Source organism: Sciurus vulgaris, assembly GCF_902686455.1.
Source record: "Sciurus vulgaris genome assembly, chromosome: 1".
Taxonomy (NCBI): domain Eukaryota; kingdom Metazoa; phylum Chordata; class Mammalia; order Rodentia; family Sciuridae; genus Sciurus; species Sciurus vulgaris.
In genome coordinates, this window is record NC_136461.1 from 39,060,016 (window position 1) to 39,081,265 (window position 21,250).

The following is a 21,250-nucleotide window of genomic DNA, read 5'->3' on the forward strand; positions in this document are numbered from 1 at the left end:
CTGGAGTTAAGCCCTCAGGACCTCTGGAAAGGGAGGTTCCTGACTGGGAAGTCAAAATGGCAGGGGTGGGAGAGATACAGTTTAAAAATAGAGACCAGGAATTGTGGGGTAATGTAAAGGGCTAAGACCAAGATCCTACATCACACAAGTGGATACCAAAGGAGACTCCTGGAGTTCAGTCATCCAGCAGAAACTGACAATTGCTGAACCCCACCTTCACCAGTTCCTCCTCCAAGAGTAACCCTCCTACCCTGATAAACTTCACCATCTTGAGGGTGGTGATACCAGCAAACTCCAGACAACCCCACCTTTCAAATGAGAAAAGAAGCAGAGAAGACATCAAACTCCAACAGCAACAACTGTTCAATTCTCCTTTGAGATTTTTTTCTTTATTTTTCTATCTTTCTTTTCCCATTCTCACATCCCCAACATTTTTTAAACCAAGTACTCTTCATGGATCAGGCTACTGAGGACTGCAGTGTCTGAATAGTATATTACAGTTTTGTTGTATATTCTTTTATTTTTACTTTAAATTTTTTTCCTTTCTTCTTTTTTATTCTACTTTATTTTATTACTTATTTTTATGCTGTATACTTTCCTCTCCTTATCTGTTTCCCTGGAGTCTCTTTCTCTCTCTTCTCCTGCTAACAGCCAACTTCTTTAGATTCCTCTTTCATGTTCCTATGATCTAATACCTCTAATAGTCTCACCTCCTGAAGACATTGAAAAATTTCTAGAGACATATGATCTACCCAAATTGAAACAGGAGGACATACACAAATTACACAGATCAACTTCAAGCAATGAAACAGAAGACATCATTAAAAGCCTACTAACCCAGAAAAGCCCAGGACCAGATGGATTCTCAGTTGAGTTCTACAAGACCTTCAAAGAAGAACTAATAACAATACTCCTCAAATTATTCCATGAAATACAAAATAAGGAACCCTTCCAAACTCATTCTGTGAGGCTAGTATCACCCTGATAACAAAACCAGACATATTGAGGAAAAGAAAACTTCAGACCAATATCCCTGATGAACACACAAGCAAAAATTCTCAATGAAATTCTGGAAAATCACATAAAAAACATATTTTAAAACATAGTGCACCATGATCAAGTGGGATTCATCTCTGGGATGCAAGGCTGGTTCAACATATGGAAATCAATAAACATAATTCATCATATCAGTAGATTTATTAAAGACAAGAATTATATGATTATCTCAATAGACGCAGAAAAATATATCACCCCTTCATCTTCAAAACACTAGAAAAACTAGGGAGAGTAGAAACATACCTCAACATTGTAAAGGCTATCTATGCTAAGCCCAAGGTCAACATCATTCTAAATGAAAAACATAAATTGAAAGCATTCCCTCTAGAAACTGGAACAAGACAGAGATGCCCTCTTTCACCACTTCTATTCAATGCAGTATTTGGAACTCTAGTCAGAGCTATCAGACAGATGAAAGAAATTAAAGGGATATGAATAGGAAAAGATGAACTCAAACTATTACTATTTGCCCATGACATGATTCTATATTTAGAAAATCCAAAAAATTCCACCACAGAACTTATAGAACTCATAAATGAATTCAGCAAAGTAGCAGGATATGAAATCAATATCCATAAATCAAATGCATTACTATACATAAGCGATGAATCCACTGCAAGAGAAATTAAGAAAATTATCCCATTCACATTAGCCTCAAAACAAAATAAAATACTTGGGAATAAATCTATCGAAAGATGTTAAAGACCTCTACAATGAAAACTACAGAACACTGAAGAAAGAAATTAAAGAAGACCTTAGAAGATGGAAAGAGCTCTGGATAGGCAGAATTAATATCATCAAAATGACCAGACTACCAAAAGCATTATACAGAGTTTAATGCAATTCCTATTAAAATCCCAATGACATTCTTCATGGAACTAGAAAAGGTAATCATGAAATTCATTTGGAAAAATAAGGGACCCAGAATAGTCAAAGCAATCCTTAGCAAGAAGAGTGAAGCAGAAGGCATCACAATACTGGACCTTAAACTATACTACAGAGCTATAGTAACAAAAATGACATGGTATTGGCACCAAAACAGACATGTAGATCAATGGTACAGAATAGTGGACACAGAGACAAACCCACATAAATACAGTTATCTCATATTAGACAAAAGTCCCAAAAACATATATTGAAAAAATGAAAGCCTCTTAAACAAATGGTGTTAGGAAAACTGAAGATCTATACACAACAAATGAGATTAAATCCCTATCTCTCAACCTGCACAAAACTCAACTCAAAATGGATAAAGGACCTATGAATTAGACCAGAGACCCTGTGCCTAATATAAAATTAGGCACAGGGACCTAATGAAGATGTGGACCCTGTGCCACATCTTCATCATGTCAGCTTAGGATTTGACTTCCTTAACAAGACTCCTAAAGCACAAGAAATAAAATCAAAAATCAATTAATGGGATGAATTCAAACTAAAAACCTTTTTCTCAGTAAAGGAAACGATCAAGAATGTGAAGAGAGAATCTGCAGAATGGGAAACATTTTTTACCATATGCACATCGGATAAAGCACTAATCTCCAGAATTTATAAAGAACTCGAAAAACTTAACACCCAAATAACAAATAACCCAATCAAATAATGGGCTAAGGAACGGAACAGACACTTCACAGAAGAAGATATACAATCATCCATAAACATGAAAAAATGTTCAACATCTCTAGCAATTAGAGAAATGCCAATAAAAACTACTCTAAGATTTCATCTTATACCAGTCAGAATGTCAAGTATTGAGAATATGTGTAACAATAAGTGTTGGTGATGATAAAGTGAAAAAGGCACACTTATTCATTGCTGGTGGGACAGCAAATGGGTGCAACCACTCTATACAGCATAGTGACAATCCTTCAAAAATTCTGAATGGAACCAACATTGACTTAGCTGTCCCACTCCTTGGTCTATAAACTAAGGACTTAAATTCAGTATACTACAGTGACACAGCCACATCAATGTTTATAGCAGCTCAATTCACAATAGTTAAACTGTGGAACCAACCTGGATGCCCTTCAATAGATGAATGGATAAAGAAACTGTGGTATATACACAAAATGGAATATTACTCAGCCTTAAATAAAAATGAAATTAAGGCATTTGCAGGTAAATGGATGGAACTGGAGAGTATCGTGTTAAGTGAAATAAGCCAAACCCAAAAAACCAAAGGTCAAATGTTTTCTCTGCTAAGTGAATGCTGATCCATAATGGGGCACAAGGGAAGAATGGAGAAACTTTGGATAGGACAGAAAAGGGAGAGAAGAGGAGGGGGTCTGGGGGTAGGAAAGATGGTGGAATGAGATGAACATTACTACCCTATATACATGTATGGTTGCACAAATGGTGTGACTCTCCATTGTGTACAACCAGAGAAATGAAAAGTTGTACCCCATTTGTGTATAATGAGTCAAAATGCATTCTGATGTCATATATAACTAATTAGAACAATTTTTTTTTAATTCCAAAAAGAAAGTCTGAAGTCATCTTTGACACTTTTATTGCATATCTATACTAAATCCATCAGGAAATTCTCTGGTTGTATCTTCACACCACTTCTTACTACATAAACTGCTACTATAATGGTTCAAGCCAATATCAACTTTCACTTAGTTTACTACAAAAGTTTCCTAACTGCTTCTCTATTAGTATATTTGGCCCACCCAGCCCTTAAAGTGTATTCTCAACAGGGAACCTGAATAGTTTTATGATATGATATATTACATAATTACTCTGTTAAAACTTTTAATGTGTTTGAACTTCAGAATCAAAACCAATGTCTCTACAGTAGTGAACCAGATCCCACAAAACCATCACTTCAATCTACCCACCTCTACCCTATCACATATACAACTTTTTGACCATAGTTTCTACTGCCCTATGCTACTCTGCTTACTCATCTCTAATCCCACAGCCTTTTCTGCTGTACCTCTAAAAGCCAGAAATGTTTCCAAGGCTGCAGTTTTAGGACAATAGCTATTCCCTACTGTAGGAACGTTCTACCAAATATTTACATAGCAAATTTACTTACCTCCTTTACCTTTGCTCAAAATGCAGCCTTCTCAATGAGGCATACTATGATGACTATTCAATTTGTTCTTCTTTATATTGTTCTCTTATTTTCCTCTACTTTTTTCTATAGCAATTATCACATTTTAATATGTGACAATTTTCTTTTGTATTGACATACTTTGTTTTTCTTTCTCCTTGCCTCTAACCACATACCTAGAATGTAAACTCCTCAAATACTAGCATGTTTTCTCTGTCTTGAATACTATACCCCCACTACCATTAAATATCTTGGATAGAGAACATATCTTTCCTAATTATTTAGGTCTTGATGTATTTTAATAAAGTTTTATATTTTTTCACAGAAAGGTTATATGTCTACTCTTAGTTTTCTTAGCTGGTTTTTGTTTCCATAGCACATAGAATTTTTTATTGTATTTTCTAATTTATTATTGCTGATAAAAAGGAAAATTATTAAATTATACATTGTATTCATCTGATCAAAATTAATTCTGTAATAAAATACCATGGATATGGAAGCTTATAAAAAACAAATTTATTTCTTAAGGTCCTGGAGGATATGGAGGCCCAAAATCAAGGAACCAGAATATTCCACATCTGGTGAGGGTCTGTTTCTTGGTTCACAGATGGCATCTCTGCATTGTGTCCTAACATAATGAGGCAAAGCAACTATCTTGGATCTCTTGTTTATAAAGCAGTTCAATCAATAAGTGGAATCTCTTTTATAAGCACTATAATTTTTTAGGGTTCCATCTTTATAACTTAACCACCTGCCAAAGGCCCAACCCACTAATACTATGACTTTGGGAGTTAAGATTACAACAAATGGATTCTGGGGAGATACAAACATTCAGATTATGAGATACATATTGATATTGCATCTGGGAGCCCTGCTCAGTTATTTATTTTAATAGCTTAGGTTCTTTTAGATTTTATTTTAGCCAATCATGTAACTGCAAGTAATTATAATTATGAATCATTCTAGTTATTATACCTCTTATTTCTTTATCTTGTCATATTGCATTAGAATCTTCGCTTCAAATCTGAAAAGTAGATCATAAGGTCATCCTTTTCTTTTTCCTAATTTTGAAGTGAATTATTTTAAAGTTTCATCATTATGTATGATATTTGCTATTGATTCTCGAAGAGATTCCTCATAAGATTAAGAAGCTTCTTTCTCACCTTAGTTCACTATGGGTTTTAGTTTGAATAGGAAATAAATTTTACTACAGATTTTTATATTTTGAAAGGTGTAAGAGAGCAAAGATTAAGAGAACAATCTTTGGAACCAGAAATTAATGCTTCAAAAAACAAATAGAAAATAAATCAACATAAGGGTAAATATGTCAAGAAGGTTTATAGTAGTTTCTCCTAAGTAGTTGAATTATGGTTTCAAGGGTTTTAGTATTTTCTTTTTTTCCTGTTCCCAATATTTCTCTATGTATTCCAAATTTTCTACAGTGACAATTTTGACAATGACTACCTGGGTATAAAGTCTTGTGACCTTGTCAAGTTATGATATTTGTCCTTTCTATTCTTCAGTTTCTTCATCTATAAACATGATGGGTGGTAATAATAGTATTTGCCTCAAAGAATTATTTTGAGGACTGAATTAATTAATTAAAATAAATTATTAGAATAGTACCTATAATATGGAAGTATTCAATAAATGTTAGCTATTACTATAACTTGAATGACAGAAAAAATAAGAACCAGTTTTCTATTTTGTAGAACTATCATTACAAATACATTACTAATAAGGGCTAATATTTATCAAGCACTACTTATGCACCAGGCACTAAATTTAGTGTTTCACATGCATTGTTACTTATAGTTCTTATGTCAACCCTATTAATTATTACTATTAACCTCATTGAGTAATGTAGAAATTGATAACGTTGCTAGATAAATAGATTGACTATTTTCCCAATGTCACAAAGATTTTAAGTGGCAGAGCTAGGTCCATAACATAGCTTTATCTAATAGAGTTCACTACATTTTGCCTTATAATAATTAGTAATAGCAGACTTTAAATGAAGGAGGAGTAAAAGGATAAGTAAAAGGAAAAGAAAGAAGATAAAGAGTAAAATAGAATGGAAAACAGTAGTAGCTTTCTAATACTAAAATTTTAAATTCAAATTTAAACACATGTACATAAAAGTGTGTGTGTGTGTGTGTGTGTGTGTGTGTGTGTGTGTGTGTGTTTTAAACTGAATTACTGCTTATAGAAATCCAGAAAACTCTTTTTAAAGAAACAGTCACTAAATTGCCAAGCAGCACTGAACTGCTGGTATCAAGCAATTCTCCACCCTCAGCCTCTCTCTCAAGAAGCTATGACTGCAGGTGCATGCCACCACACCTGCCACAGGATATGCTTCATTATTCTGCTTTTCATACCTCATAGGACATTGTTTTGACATACTCACATAAAACAGGATTGATGAGCTGAGAAAAACGTGAAAATAATAAAAGGATCGGTTTTGCTATCTCATGTTATTGCTGGAATGCAATTAATTTTTTTATGACTAGAGACCTGAGACATTGCATCATAACCCATATATCTGTGAAGTTTCAAAGTGAGAAAAAAAGAAAAAATTTTCTCTGAATGTGTGAACATCTGAGTTCATAAAGCAATTCACAGCAAAAAATTCAAGAAAAAAGTCATCTCATTCACTGCTATAGGGGAAAAAAGTGGGTTAAATTTTAGGGCAGTAATTTAGAAATATGCATAAAAGGTCAAAAATATACATATTTTTGACCATCAGTTCCCCTTATAGGAATTTGTACTAAGGGAGGAAAACAAAATTTTGGTAATATCTCCTGGATAAAGATGTTCACTATAGTATTATTCATAACAACATTTAATAGAAAACAATCTTTATGCCCAAGAGTATGGAAGTAGACCAATAGCAAATACCTATTGGAGAGCCATGTTTATCAGGTGTTTAAAAATTTTTTATTTGTTCTTTGAGTTATAATTATAGTATAAGGTATTTTGACATATTATATATACATTATCAAGTTTTTAATGATAGAAAATTGCTTGTAATTATGTTAAGGTTCTTCATAAGCAAGACATATTATGTGTGCTTATACACACACACATGTATAATTAAACTACATTATATATAACTAATTAAATTTGTACTATACATATATGTTTATATATTTCAAGTTTTATTATTCTCCCAAAATAAAACAGAAAATAAATAAACCCAGAAATAAATGAGCCCAAAATTAATAGTATTTTCTTCTGGCCAGTAAGAGCATGGGTGTGTGTGCTTTCTCTCCGTTTCTAATAATTATATTTTTAAAAATCACTACCTTGAGCATTGACTACTTTTGAAATGGAAAAGATAAATGCAAAAAAGATTTAGAAATAATACTAAGGAAAGAAAACAGAGTTTAAATAGCTCATATACAATATATACCACTTTATTTCCTCTTATCAGCTAAAGTTTTGAGTATTTAAATAAAAAGATTTGCTTTCACATCACACAAATGTTCTATTCATCAATAATAAATTTTACATACAAATATTTAAAATCAGTTTTCTCAGAGATAAATTAATGTTTCATTAAGTTATCAGCACGTTTAGTGTTCAATATTCTTGCAAATGCACTATTTAGCAACTACTTTGGAGGGATTAATACCTTGGTCCTGAGATACAGTACCACATGTTCCAAGTTTTTATTGCTTCTTAAAAACATCGAGGAAAATAATCCCAAAGCCATACCTGTGTATACAGTGTATTTGATACTTCAATTTTTAACATTCATTTAATGGAGTCAGCCTGTGATGACTAATATTTTTTTTTTCTCTGCTAGTATCAAGCCCTAAATAAGGTTTTTGGCTAGATTACATTCATGCAGCTTTCATTTTAACGGAAATTGAAGAGAGATGGAAAAGATTATAGGAAGAGACAATATAAAAATAGACCTCACAAGTCAAAGTTAATAGTAAAACCATTCTCTTTCATGTAGACAACCATGAAAACAAATATCCTGTGAGCTAGGCATATATATTGTATCTATCCAGTAGATCTTATGTCTTCTTGAGACAGATTTCCATAACTACATAATATGATTACAGTTGATGAAGCAGTGGCCCACAGAAAGAGTCTGATAAAGCATTAGGATCCAGGAAACCAGATAAACATGTTTATGATTTCTAAGTGTAAAAGGGTAGCATAGCACTGGGTATATAGATAGAACCCAGAGAGACAAAGAAAATATTATTTCCCAACTTTAAAAATAAACATCCATAAAACATACTCAAGTCCCTTATTAGAATAACCCCTTGGAACACTTTCATGTTTCTTGCTTATTTAATTGATAGATAAGAATGCCATAGAGGATGTATAATTTTAACATGTAATGTGCAAGTTACAGCACTGTGCCTGTGACATTATAAATAATAAAAAGAATATCCCTCCAAGCACACTATGAAAGTAAATAATAAAATTTGAAATACATGAGGAATTTGACCAAAAGACTGTCTCAGGTGGTATAACTTAAGGAACACATTTCCCTCAACCCCCTAATCACCTCATCCTCTACTTCCCTCCTTACAAGTATAAGCTATAGAAAAACAATCTTTATAGACATGACAGTGGGGGGGGGGGGGGGAACTAGACCAGTAATGAATGTTAGCCAAAGTTAAAGAAACAGTATAATTTCAGAGCTTCAGCTAAGTCTCTATTTAGTAAATATAATGATGCTAGAAAATTCTGTTGTTTAAAAAGTAATCAGTCCCATTCCTAGGCATTAGTGTGTTCCTGGATGCAGTAGGCAAGCTGAAAGATACACACAAGCTGTTCAAAAAGAAGAAAATAGCAATCTCTTTTACAAATTTAGAAATCTTGGCAAGTTATACTAATTTTAAGAAAATGTTTTCTTTCATTCATATCAATTGACTATACCCCAGAATTATTGTTTGTTTTTTAGAGGTGTGTATATTTGACAACTATATGTTACTGACCTTAAGCAGGAACACGAAGGAAGAATGAGAGAGCACATGTTTACCTCATGATAGCAAGAGATCTTTATAGGGCCCAATTTTGGAATATGAAGGCTCAGTTTAGTACATGTGTCTAAAGCCTCCTGTTTTAAGTTACAGTTTGTAGACACAGCAACATGAACTTTTGGAAATACAATTTGAAGATTATTGATTATTTTATTGGAACTGAAGGACAATCCTACGGTCAGGCAAATCACTGTAGGTAAAGGGTGGGTTTTCCCCAGGTCAGGAGAGAGGAGGAGTATGATTTTTTTTTTAATTGTGAAAAATGGAAAAAGAAACTTTGTCATTGGAGAATAAGCAAAACTAAGAAGCACACCTAGGAACTAATGTTGTGCTTGAGGGGGTCTCTGAATAGAGTTTAACTCTTTATTTCTACCACTGATCCTAAAATTCTGAGATAAGACATATATATTAAACAATATACAGGGATTTCTCCTATATCTGAGTCTATCCAGTTAGCCCCTAACCTTTAGAAACATTGCATATGCCCCATTCCTGTGACAGTGTTGTTGTACAGAATTACAACTGGTAGTTCAGTGGTGAGTGTACCTACCTTTTGCTGAAACCAGTATGCCAATAACAGAATTGTATACAGAAAGACTCAAAGTCTATAAATTCTGACACTGACAATGCCTGATACCCAATTCAAGTTGCAGCTGAGAGAAATGGAGAGAAGCAACCAACGGGTGAAAGGGCAAACAGGATGGATTGACATAAAAGAAAATTTTAAAAACTCATGAATTTCTCCCAAACATACTCTAAAAAGACAACCTGAAGGAAGAAGGTAAATGTGGGTTTACACAGCTATGATTTCATCTACTTAAAAGAAACATAAAATCACTATGTGTAAAGTTTGTAGTTTTTCATGTTTGGCTATCTCAAAATAACAAAATGGTAACTGATTTCTTAGGATTCGATTTAAAAAAAAATTTAATTGTAGATGGACACAATAACTTTATTTATTCATTTTTATGTGGTGCTGAGGATCAAACACAGTGTCTCACATGTTAGGCAAGTGCTCTACCACTGAGCTACAACCCCAGACCCTTAAAAGTAGATTTTTACTGATTTTTTATTCAAATCATATGTGTTTATCTCTCCATTTTCATTAATATTCTCATATAAAACAAGATTTGAAAAGGATTATTAAAACATGTACTACTAGAAACAAGCTGAAGGGATCAGGGTTAAAGGCAGAGGAATACATTAAGAAACACAAACAAAAAATAGTCTTCAAGAATCACTAAGAGAGGGCTATAAAATATGTTCTAAGTTTCCCAGAAGTCAAAGCAAAAGGAGAATAGAATCAGTTACAAGAATCATATTGTCTTAAAAATAAATACTTGCTGTTGTACAGGAAAAGAACAGCTTTTTCTCTAACTAAGGCCTGTGAGAAATGTCTCTCACAGGTCTTTACAAAAAAGAAGTAATAAAGAATAGCACCCTGTAAAAAAATAATAGCAAGTCACTTTCAATGCTTCCTTGTATACTGTCCCTCAAGGAGTACTAGCATATAATGCTTATGGTTCAATTAAAAAGGATGCTTAAATTACTTTATTATTAAAAAAACATTAGAAAACAAAAGTCAGCATACTTATTTCTCTTTATCTTCTGGGGTGAGGGGGATAATATCATTGCTATAGATATCCAATAACATAGTCTAATATTGATTTAATATTTTGATATTCCTAAAATAAAAGTATATTCTTCTTCCCCAAAACACACTGAGTCTATTCCACTATTTCTCTCACCTGTGATTCTTTCACATTTTCAACAGTAAAGTTGAACCATACTCGGAAGCGCGGATTACAGGTATCTGGCCTAATGAACAGATCATACTCGAACTCGGAGACCTGCTCCACCCGGCCAAGGTTACCTGGTAAAAAAATTAAGAAAACTTTAATTGAAGTTCATGTGGATCGATGGTATATACATTTAAATACTGCGTGCTCTGATATTAGTATTCATCATCAACCAGTACAGGTTAAGTTCAGCATTCACGGTCTGTGAGGCCACCAACTCTGAATGCAGCCCTGAATAAGAACAGCTTTAAGCTAGTCCAGGCTGTGGTAAAAGCAGGAATACCTGGCCCTTATCTGCAAGAAAATCCTTTTATGCAACAAATGCCTTTGACAGATTGGGGTGATACAGGGATACTGAGGTAAGCCCCAACAAACCAAGAAAAGAACAAACTTCAGTTTTCTAGTTAAAAAAATTATGAATGATAATTCTTTGTGTATATTATATTAAGCTTTATGGTATACAAATTATATCTAAAATATTGGGCCTTGTTTAATTCTAACAGGAAGGTTACAAAGTCCATATTGTGTTTGTTATATCCCAAATTTCTATCAGAATATGTTAAAGAATATGTAGAATAAGGTTTTAAACAAAAATTAGAAGTAGTTGCTACATAATAAAGTCACAACCATGAAATTTAACTTCCATTTTCTCCACCAACAGTAGAGAAAATATGTTATATATAGAATATATATAAATATCCTATATGTTATGTATAGAATAGAATAAATATATACACATATACATATATTTTCTGGTAAATGGATGGAATTGGAGAATATCATGCAAAGTGAAATAAGCCAAACCCCCAGAAAACAAAGACCAAATGTTTTCTCTGATATGTGGATGATAATCCACAATAAGGGTGGGGGGCACTAAAGAAGAATAGAGTTACTTTTGATAAGGTAGAGGGGAGTGAAGGGAGGGAAAGGGGTATGGAGGTAGGAATGATAGTAGAGTGAAACAGACATTACCTCATGTACATATACATGACCAATGTGATCCTACAATATGTACAATCAGAAAAATGGGAAATAATACTCCATTTATGTATGACTTATTGAAATGCATAAATGTATTCTACTGTCATGTATAACTAATTAGAACAAATTTAAAAATTTAAATCTACTAAGATAAGTATTACCTTCATCTTTCTTTTTTTCTCTGTGACTGATTTTAAATAGCAGTGAATTATCTAAAATGTTAACAGTAGGATAAGATAAAAATAAAAGCAAAGTATCTGATGAATTACCAAACCAGATAATCAATAGCATCAAAGCAATTGATTGAGAAACTGGTTTTGTATAGCTCTTGAAGAGTCCAACAATATTTTGCTTTTAAATGAGCTCTAATGAGTCTGCCTTCAAAAGGACACCCAGAATCAAATTTGAACCTTACAGGTACAAAAGTTTTAAATTACTTATTTTAGTAGTTCTATTGGCATGTCACCTGTTGTTATGAGCATCAATTGCAAAACAATAGATAGAGAATGAGACTGGAAATCTAAAGACCTGAGTTCTAATTCAACAGGCTCACTATGTGACAATAGGTAAATTATTTACCTTCTTAGGGTCTCATCTGCAAAATGAAGAAATTGAATTATATAACCTCAAAGGTTCTTTCAGATGTAACTTTCTTTGACTGCATGATGCTAAGGTTGATCAGACATTGCTCTAAGTTAATAACATAACCCCTCAAAACCATACCAATTAACTTTAGGTTATTTTTATCTGTTCTCATATTTGTTTATTGCACTCTCCAGGACCAGAACAGTTAGCTCAGTATACACATATTGAAAAACTTGCATTGATAGCAAAATACTGTTGGGGGCTGTGCCATGTTGGCGGTGCCGGGATGGCGCCTGATCACATCGGCAGCGAGGAGGTTAATTGACATAAGCACACTCAGGTGATTTTCTCGTCCACACACACAATGTATGCACATGTGTTCTCGAGCACTAATTGCCTGCTTGGAGAGTCTCACCTAATCTTTGAGTAAGAGGCGTGGCCCTGCTCTCTGCATCCTGGAGGTGATATAAGCGTAGGCGGAGTGAGACAGAGACACAGCAGCCATTACCAGAAAAGCAGTAGCAGAAGACACGCGGCGGGGCAGTAGCCAGAGAAGAAGACACTGCCACAGCAGCCATTAGCAGCCAGAGGGAAAAACACGCGGCAGTAGCTAGTAGGGACATACGCAACAGCAGCCATTAGCAGAAAAGCCAGAAGAAAGAACACAGCAGCGAGTAGGGGCAGCAGCGGAAGGCAGATCACGGAACGGAGAACTGAGATGCATCACTAGGGCACCTTAGGTAGACCTACCCTTAGTTCACAGGATGCAGGACTTTAAGGTGAAGCAAGCCTCTTCCTCTAAGCTCTAAGCAAAGCCTGTCTTTCAAAGTTTCTCTCTTAAGTAAAGTCTCTTTCTCTGATAAGCAAAGTCTCTCTCTCTCTCCTCTCAAAGCAAGTAAACCTCATTTCCTCTATCCTCTATAAACAAACAAGCAAGAAAGCAGCGTACTAAAGAGAAAGATAGAAGTGCCTCAGTTTCCACTCCACCACCCATAAGACCCATGCAAGTTGTTGCTGCAGGCGGTGACAAATATCCATGGATTTTGGAACCGCAAAGAGCCAGCGACAAAATACAAACATGAACAAATTAGGATAAAAGATTTTCATCTCAATTTATCTACTCTCAATTGTACTCAGAATTCCCAGGGAGGTTCCTCAATTAAATTGGTTCTTTCAACTAATATCATCCAAAAACGTTTACTAAGCCTTCTGTTGTCAAAGGTACAGTGTTTATTACACAATGACAACACACATGGAATCAGAAGATTTAGGTTAGTTTTAGTTTTGACACTTAATGGATGACCTTGGAAAATTCACTTAGTTACTCCTACTTGTTTTCTCAATTACACAGTAAGAATCATATTAATTGAAATATGAATATTTTATTCCTATATTAAATACAATTAAATTAATTTCAATTAATTTGTAGTTACTGTAAACATTAATTTTAGTACAAAAACAATATTTTCTGAGAATTTCTGTATGTTACATACTGTCGTAAATAATAGTGTACTAATCTATTTAATCCTTACAAAAACCCCTGTACCTGTTCCCGCTTTACATACAAGAAAATCCAGGCACAGAGAAATAAAATAACTTGTCCAAAGTTGTACAGCAAGTAATAAAGGAAAAGTCACAGTTGGGTTTAGAATTCAAGGAATAAAACTCTAGCCACTAGACAGTTGATATAAATAATAAATAATATAAATTCAAAGCACATAAGATGTAATGTTTAATAAAATTACTATCCTTCAATCAACAAAAGTAGAAAAGGCACTATTTTTCCCTCTAAAAGTTCATGATCTAAAAATTAAATATTAACACACTTTGAATTTTCAAAAAAGAAGGTTTTATTTTATTTTTAATACTGAAACAGTATAAATAGGTTTTGATAAATATCATGTCTAAAAATTGTTGCTGCGTATAGTATTTATAACAATACTGAAGCTGTTTCCAGAAATGTAAACTTTCAAAATAATTTTACACCATTTATATTATGAAATCTTTATCATGAACCAATGATGAATAAATTGAAACCCAGAAATGTTTAGTATTCACTTCAGTACACGTTATAAAATGCACTCATGAAAAATACCTTAAAGACTTCTGATTCGATCGTTGCTCTTTGGAATATACCATAACTGCAGCCAGTTCATTTATTCATCCATTCAATGAGTTATTCACCAAAAAGTACTGTGCTATTTGCTATGAAATAAGTCAGAAAATAAATGAAAGAGGTATTGTCTTTGTGCTCACTGAGCTTATACTGCCGAAGAATAAGATCACTGGTTTTCTATAAATCTGTTGAAGTTTTCCAACATTTCTGAGGCGAATATTCTCTGAATGTGTATATACACAATACTTTCCTCATATTATCTGAAATATTTTAACTAAGTATCAGGTTATAACCTTTCAGAAACATCTATATGAAAATAAGTTAACATTATCATGCAGTTCCCTTCCATGTAAATGAAAGACAAGGAAAGAAAGCAAGGAAGAATCTAAAACAAATAGAAAAAATACAAAAAAAAAAAAAGATATTTTAAATCCAAATATAGTACTAAATACCTTAAATGAAAATGGGTTTAATATTATAATTAATACAAAAGAGATAAGTTTGGAGCACATTACGCAAAGTACAATAAACCCAGACTCAGAAAGAAAAATACTATATGATATCATTTATATGTGCAAACATTTAAAAAAATATAGTCAAAGAGTAGAGAAGTGGTTACCAAAAGTATCAGGCTGAGAGAGAAAAAGGGGGGAAATAGGTTAAAGGATGCATAGTTACAAAAGTGTAGGATAAGGAGGTCTAGATATGCAATGTACATCATGATGATTAAAGTTAATATTTTATGGCATACTGGAAATTTTCTAGGAGTAGATTTTAGATGCTCTTATAACATACACACACATAAAAGAATGGGTAATTATGTGATATGATGGATATGTTAATTTGTATGATTATGTATAAATATTCCAAAACATCATGTAATCCATCCTAAATACATACAATAAAACAGTTTTTAAGTAAAAGGCAACTGTTTCATAGCGGATATAAAAAATATATGTTCCTTATGAAACAAATTACATTTACATGCACAAAAAGACTGAAAAAAATGAAAAGTTATAGCAGCACAACACTAACAATAAGAAATATTATACCAGAAAGATGAACTTTAAAAATATTACTAGAAATGAACAAGGATATTTCCTGTTTTACGAAAGAGTAGATCAAGAATCAATAAATAGGGGTTGGGGTTGTAGCTCAGTGGTAGAATATTTGCTAGCATGTGTGAGGCACTGGGTTCGATTCTCAGTACCACATATAAATAAATGAATAAAATAAAGGTCCATCAACAGCTAAGATATATATATGTAATTATATACATAATACATATATAAAGAAAAAATAAATAGGATGGTAACTAACAAGCTTCTTCACTGCAAAGGAAACAATTTAGAATGTGAACAGAGAGCTTACAGAATGGAAGAAAATCTTTGCCACCTTTGCCTTAGATAGAGCATTAATCTCTGGGATATACAAAGAACTCAAAAAACTTAACACACAACACACACACACACACACACACAAGAAAATAAAAACAAATAAGCCAATCAATATGTGTGTAAAGGAACTGACCCGACACTTCACAAAAGAAAAAAATACAGTCAAAAAATATATGAAAAAAGGTTCAACATCTCTAACAATCAGAGAAATGCAAATTACAACTACACTGAAATTCCATCTTACTCCAGTCAGAATGGAAATTATTAATAATACAAATAATAATCAATGTTGGTGAGGATGTAGGGAAAAAGGTTCACTCCTACATTGCTGGTGAGACTGCAAATTGGTGCAACCACAATGGAAAGTAGTATGGAGATTCCTCAGAAAAAATGGAGTAGAACCACCATTTAACACAGTTATCCCACTACTCAGTATATGCCCAAAGGAGTTAAAATTAGCATACTACACACAGCCACAGTAATGTTTATAGAAGTACAATTCCCAATAGCTAAGTTATAGGACCAACTTAGATGCCACAAATGAATATTATTCAGCCATAAAAAGAATGACTTTATGACATTCACTGATAAATGGATGGAACTGGACACTGTCATGCTAACTGCAATAAGTCAACTCCCTCCTCCAAAAAAAGTCAAATGTTCTCTGATATATGGATACTAACACACAATAAGCGTGTGTGTGTGGTGAGGGTAAAAGAGAAGTTCATTGAATTAGACTAAAGGGAATGGAGGGAAGGGAGAGGGATGGGAAGGAGAAAGACAACAGAATGAATACAACAAAACTTTCCTATGTACATATATGACTATATAACCAGTGAAACTCCATATCATGTACAACTGAAAAAATGGAATGCTAATTAGAATTAATTATATTCCATGTATGTATAATATGTCAAAATATACTGTGATGTATTTTTTTTATTATTCAGCTTTTATTTTATTTTTTTAATTTATTTTTATTGTAAACAAATGGGATACATGTTGTTTCTGTTTGTACATGGAGTAACAGCGTACCATTTGCATATTCATAAATTTACATAGTGTAATGATGTTTGATTCATTCCATTATTTTTTCCTTCCCCCCACCCATCCCACCTCTCTTTTCCCTCTATACAGTCCCTCCTTCCTACATTCTTCTCCCACTCCCACCCCCCATGAAGAGTCATCATCTGCTTATCAGTGAGATCATTCCTCTTTTGGATTTTTGAGATTGGCTTATCTCACTTAACATGATATTCTCCAATTTCATCCATTTGCCTGCAAATTCCACAATTTTATTATTTTTATAGCTGAGTAATATTCCATTGTATATATATATCATGGTTTCTTTATCCATTCATCAATTGAAGGGCATCTAGGTTGGTTCCATAGTCTGGCTCTTGTGAACTGAGCTGCTATGAACATTGATGTGGCTGTATCTCTATAGTGTGCTGATTTTAAGTCCTTTGGGTATAGGCCAAGGAGTGGGATAGCTGGGTCAAATGGTAGGTCCATTCCAAGTTTTCTAAGGAATCTCCACACTGCTTTCCAGAGTGGCTGCACTAATTTGCAGTCCCACCAGCAATGTATGAGTGTACCTTTTTCCCCACATCCTCTCCAACACCTATTGTTGCTTGTGTTCTTGATAATCGCCATTCTAATTGGGGTGAGATGGAATCTTAGGGTAGTTTTAATTTGCATTTCTATTATTACTAAAGATGTTGAACATTTTTTCATATATCTGTTGATTGCTTGTACAATTTCTTCTGTGAAGTGTCTGTTCATTTCCTTAGCCCATTTGTTAATTGGGTTATTGGTATTCTTGGTGTAGAGTTTTTTGAGTTCTTTATATATTCTGGAAATTAGCGCTCTATCTGAAGTATGAGTGGCAAAGATATTCTCCCACTCTATAGGCTCTCTCTTCGCATTGCTGATAGTTTCCTTTGCTGAGAGAAAGCTATTTAGATTGAATCTATACCAGTTATTGATTCTTGCTTTTATTTCTTGTGCAATGGGAGTCCTGTTGAGGAAGTCTGATCCTAAGCCAACAAGGTGAAGATTTGGACCTACTTTTTCTTCTATAAGATGAAGGGTCTCTGGTCTGATTTCAAGGTCCTTGATCCATTGTGAGTTGAGTTTTGTGCAGGGTGAGAGATAGGGGTTCAGTTTCATTCTGTTGCATATGGGTTTCCAGTTTTCCCAGCAACATTTGTTGAAGAGGCTATCTTTTCTCCATTGCATATTTTTGGCACCTTTGTCTAGTAGGAGAAAATTGTATTTCTTTGGGTTTGTGTCCGTGTCCTCTATTCTGTACCATTGATCTACCTATTTTGGTGCCAATACCATGCCCTTTTTGTTACTATTGCTTTGTAGTATAGTTGAAGATCTGGTATTGCGATACCCCGTTTCATTCTTCCTGCTAAGGATTGCTTTAGCTATTCTGGGTTTCTTATTCTTCCAGATGAATTTCATGATTGCTTGCTCTATTTCTGTGAGGTATGTCATTGGGATTTTAATTGGAATTGCATTGAATCTGTATAGCACTTTTGGTAGTATGGCCATTTTGACAATATTAATTCTGCCTATACAAGAACATGGGAGATCTTTCCATCTTCTAAGGTCTTCCTTAATTTCTTTCTTCAGTGTTTTGTAGTTTTCTTTGTAGAGATCTTTTATCTCTTTGGTTAGATTGATACCCAAGTATTTTATATTTTTTGAGGCTATTGCAAATGGAGTTGTTTTCCTCATTTCCCTTTCAGCTGTTTCATCGCTTGTGTATAAAAATGCTGTAGATTTATGCATTTTGATTTTATAGCCTGCTATTTTGCTGAATTCATTGATGAGGTCTAGAAGTTTTCTGGAGGAGGTTTTTGGATCCTCTAAATATAGAATCATGTCATCCGCAAATAGTGACAGCTTAAGTTCCTCTTTTCCTATTCATATCCCTTTAATTTCTTTAGTCTGCCTAATTGCTCTGGCTAGAGTTTCGAGGACAATGTTGAACAGAAGTGGTGAAAGAGGACATCCCTGTCTTGTTCCTGTTTTTAAAGGGAATGGTTTCAGTTTTTCTCCATTAAGAATGATGTTGGCCATGAGCTTAGCATAAATAACCTTTACAATATTCAGGTATGTTCCTACTATCCCTATTTTTTCTAGTGTTTTCAGCATGAAGGGGTGATGTATATCGTCAAATGCTTTTTCTGTGTCAATTGAAATAACCATATGATTCTTATCCTTAAGTCTATTGACATGATGGAGTGCATTGATTGATTTACGGATGTTAAACCATCCTTGCATTCCAGGAACGAACCCCACTTGATCATGGTGCACAATTTTCTTAATATGTTTTTGGATACGGCTTGCCAATATTTTGTTGAGGATCTTTGCATCTATATTCATCAAGGATATTGGTCTAAAATTTTCTTTCCTTGATGTGTCTTTGCCTGGTTTGGGTATGAGGGTGATATTAGCTTCATAGAATGAGCTCAGTAGGGTACCCTCCTTTTCTATTTCCTAGAATACTTTGAGAAGTATTGGAATGAGTTCTTCTTTGAAGGTCTTGTAGAACTCGGCTGAGAATCCGTCTGGTCCTGGGCTTTTCTTGGATGGTAGATTTTTAATGGCTTCTTCTATTTCATTGCTTGATATTGATCTGTTTAAATCATGTATGTCCTCCTGGTTCAGTTTGGGAAGAGCATATGTCTCTAGAAATGGGTCAGTATCTTCGGTACTTTCTATTTTGTTGGAATACAGATTTTCAAAGTAGCTTCTCATTATGTTCTGTATCTCAGTGGTGTCTGTTGTGATATTTCCTTTTGCATCATGTATTTTAGTAATTTGAGTCTTCTCTCTCCTTCTCTTTGTTAGTGTGGCTAATGGTTTATCTATTTTGTTTACTTTCTCAAAGAACCAACTTTTTGTTATGTCAATTTTTTGAATAGTTTCTTTTGTTTCAATTTCATTGATTTCAGCTCTGATTTTAATTATTTCCTCTCTTCTACTACTTTTGCTGTTATTCTGTTCTTCTTTTTCTAGGGCTTTGAGCTATAATGTTAGGTCATTTAATTGTTGACTTTTCATTCTTTTCTGGAATGCGCTCCATCTAATGAATTTTCCTCTTATTACTGCTTTCATAGTGTCCCAGACATTTTGATATGTTGTATCATCATTCTCATTGAACTCTACGAATTTTTTAATCTCCTCCCTGATGTTTTTTGTTATCCATGTTTCATTCAAAAGCATATTATTTAGTCTCCAAGTGTGGGAGTAATTTCCTTTTTTTACTATGTCATTGATTTCTACTCTCAGTCCATTATGATCTGATAGAACACAAGGAAGTATCTCTATTTTTTTGCATTTCCTAAGGGCTGCTTTGTGACATAACATATGGTCTATTTTTGAGAAGGTTCCATGTACTGCTGAGAAGAAAGTGTATCCACTCGTTGATGGATGGAATATTCTATATATGTCTATTAAGTCTAGGTTATTGATTGTGTTATTGAGTTCTATGGTTTCTTTGGTTGGATTTTGTTTGGAAGATCTATCAAGTGGTGACAGCGGTGCGTTGAAGTCGCCCAGAATTATTGTGTTGTGGTCTATTTGATTCTTGAAATTGAGAAGGATTTGCTTGATGTACAGGGATGCACCATTGTTTGGGGCATAAATATTTACTATTGTTATGTCTTCCTGATTTATGGTTCCCTTAAGCAGTATGAAATGTCCTTCTTTATCCCTCCTGACTAACTTTGGCTTGAAGTCCACTTTATCTGATATAAGGATGGAAACCCCCACTTTTTTTACTAGGTCTATGTGTGTGGTAGGTTTTTTTCCATCCTTTCACCTTTAGTCTGTGGATGTCTTTTTCTATGAGATGAGTCTCTTGCAGGCAGCATATTGTTGGATCTTTCTTTTTAATCCATTCTGCCAGTCTATGTCTTTTGATTGATGAGTTTAGGCCATTAACGTTCAGGGTTATTATTGAGAAATGATTTGTATTCCCAGTCATTTGGCTTATTTTTGGTTTTTAAGTTGGCTTGGTTTCTCCTTTGAGTGGTTTTCCTCTAAGGTAGTTCCTCCCTTTGCTGACCTCCATTGTTGTTTTTCATTTCCTCCTCATGGAATATTTTGTTGAGAAGATTCTGTAGTGCAGGCTTTCTATTTGTAAATTCTTTTAACTTTTGTTTATCATGGAAGGATTTTATTTCATCTTCAAATCTGAAGGTTAGTTTTGCTGGGTATAGGATTCTTGGTTGGCA

At 33.8% G+C, this 21,250-nt stretch overlaps 1 protein-coding gene across 4 annotated transcripts in view; it reads right to left on the reverse strand.

The window, feature by feature from the left end:
• AGBL4 (AGBL carboxypeptidase 4) overlaps positions 1-21,250 on the reverse strand; it is a 1,452,665-nt gene that overhangs the window by 1,126,913 nt on the left and 304,502 nt on the right. For 3 of the 4 annotated variants that reach the window (XM_079154653.1, XM_079154652.1, XM_079154654.1), the window contains exon 3: positions 10,866-10,990. In XM_079154653.1, the coding sequence (XP_079010779.1) occupies positions 10,866-10,990 (125 nt within the window). Of the gene's footprint in view, positions 1-6,489; positions 6,538-10,865; positions 10,991-21,250 lie in introns of all 4 variants that reach the window. The other variant, XM_079154651.1, reaches the window with a different exon arrangement.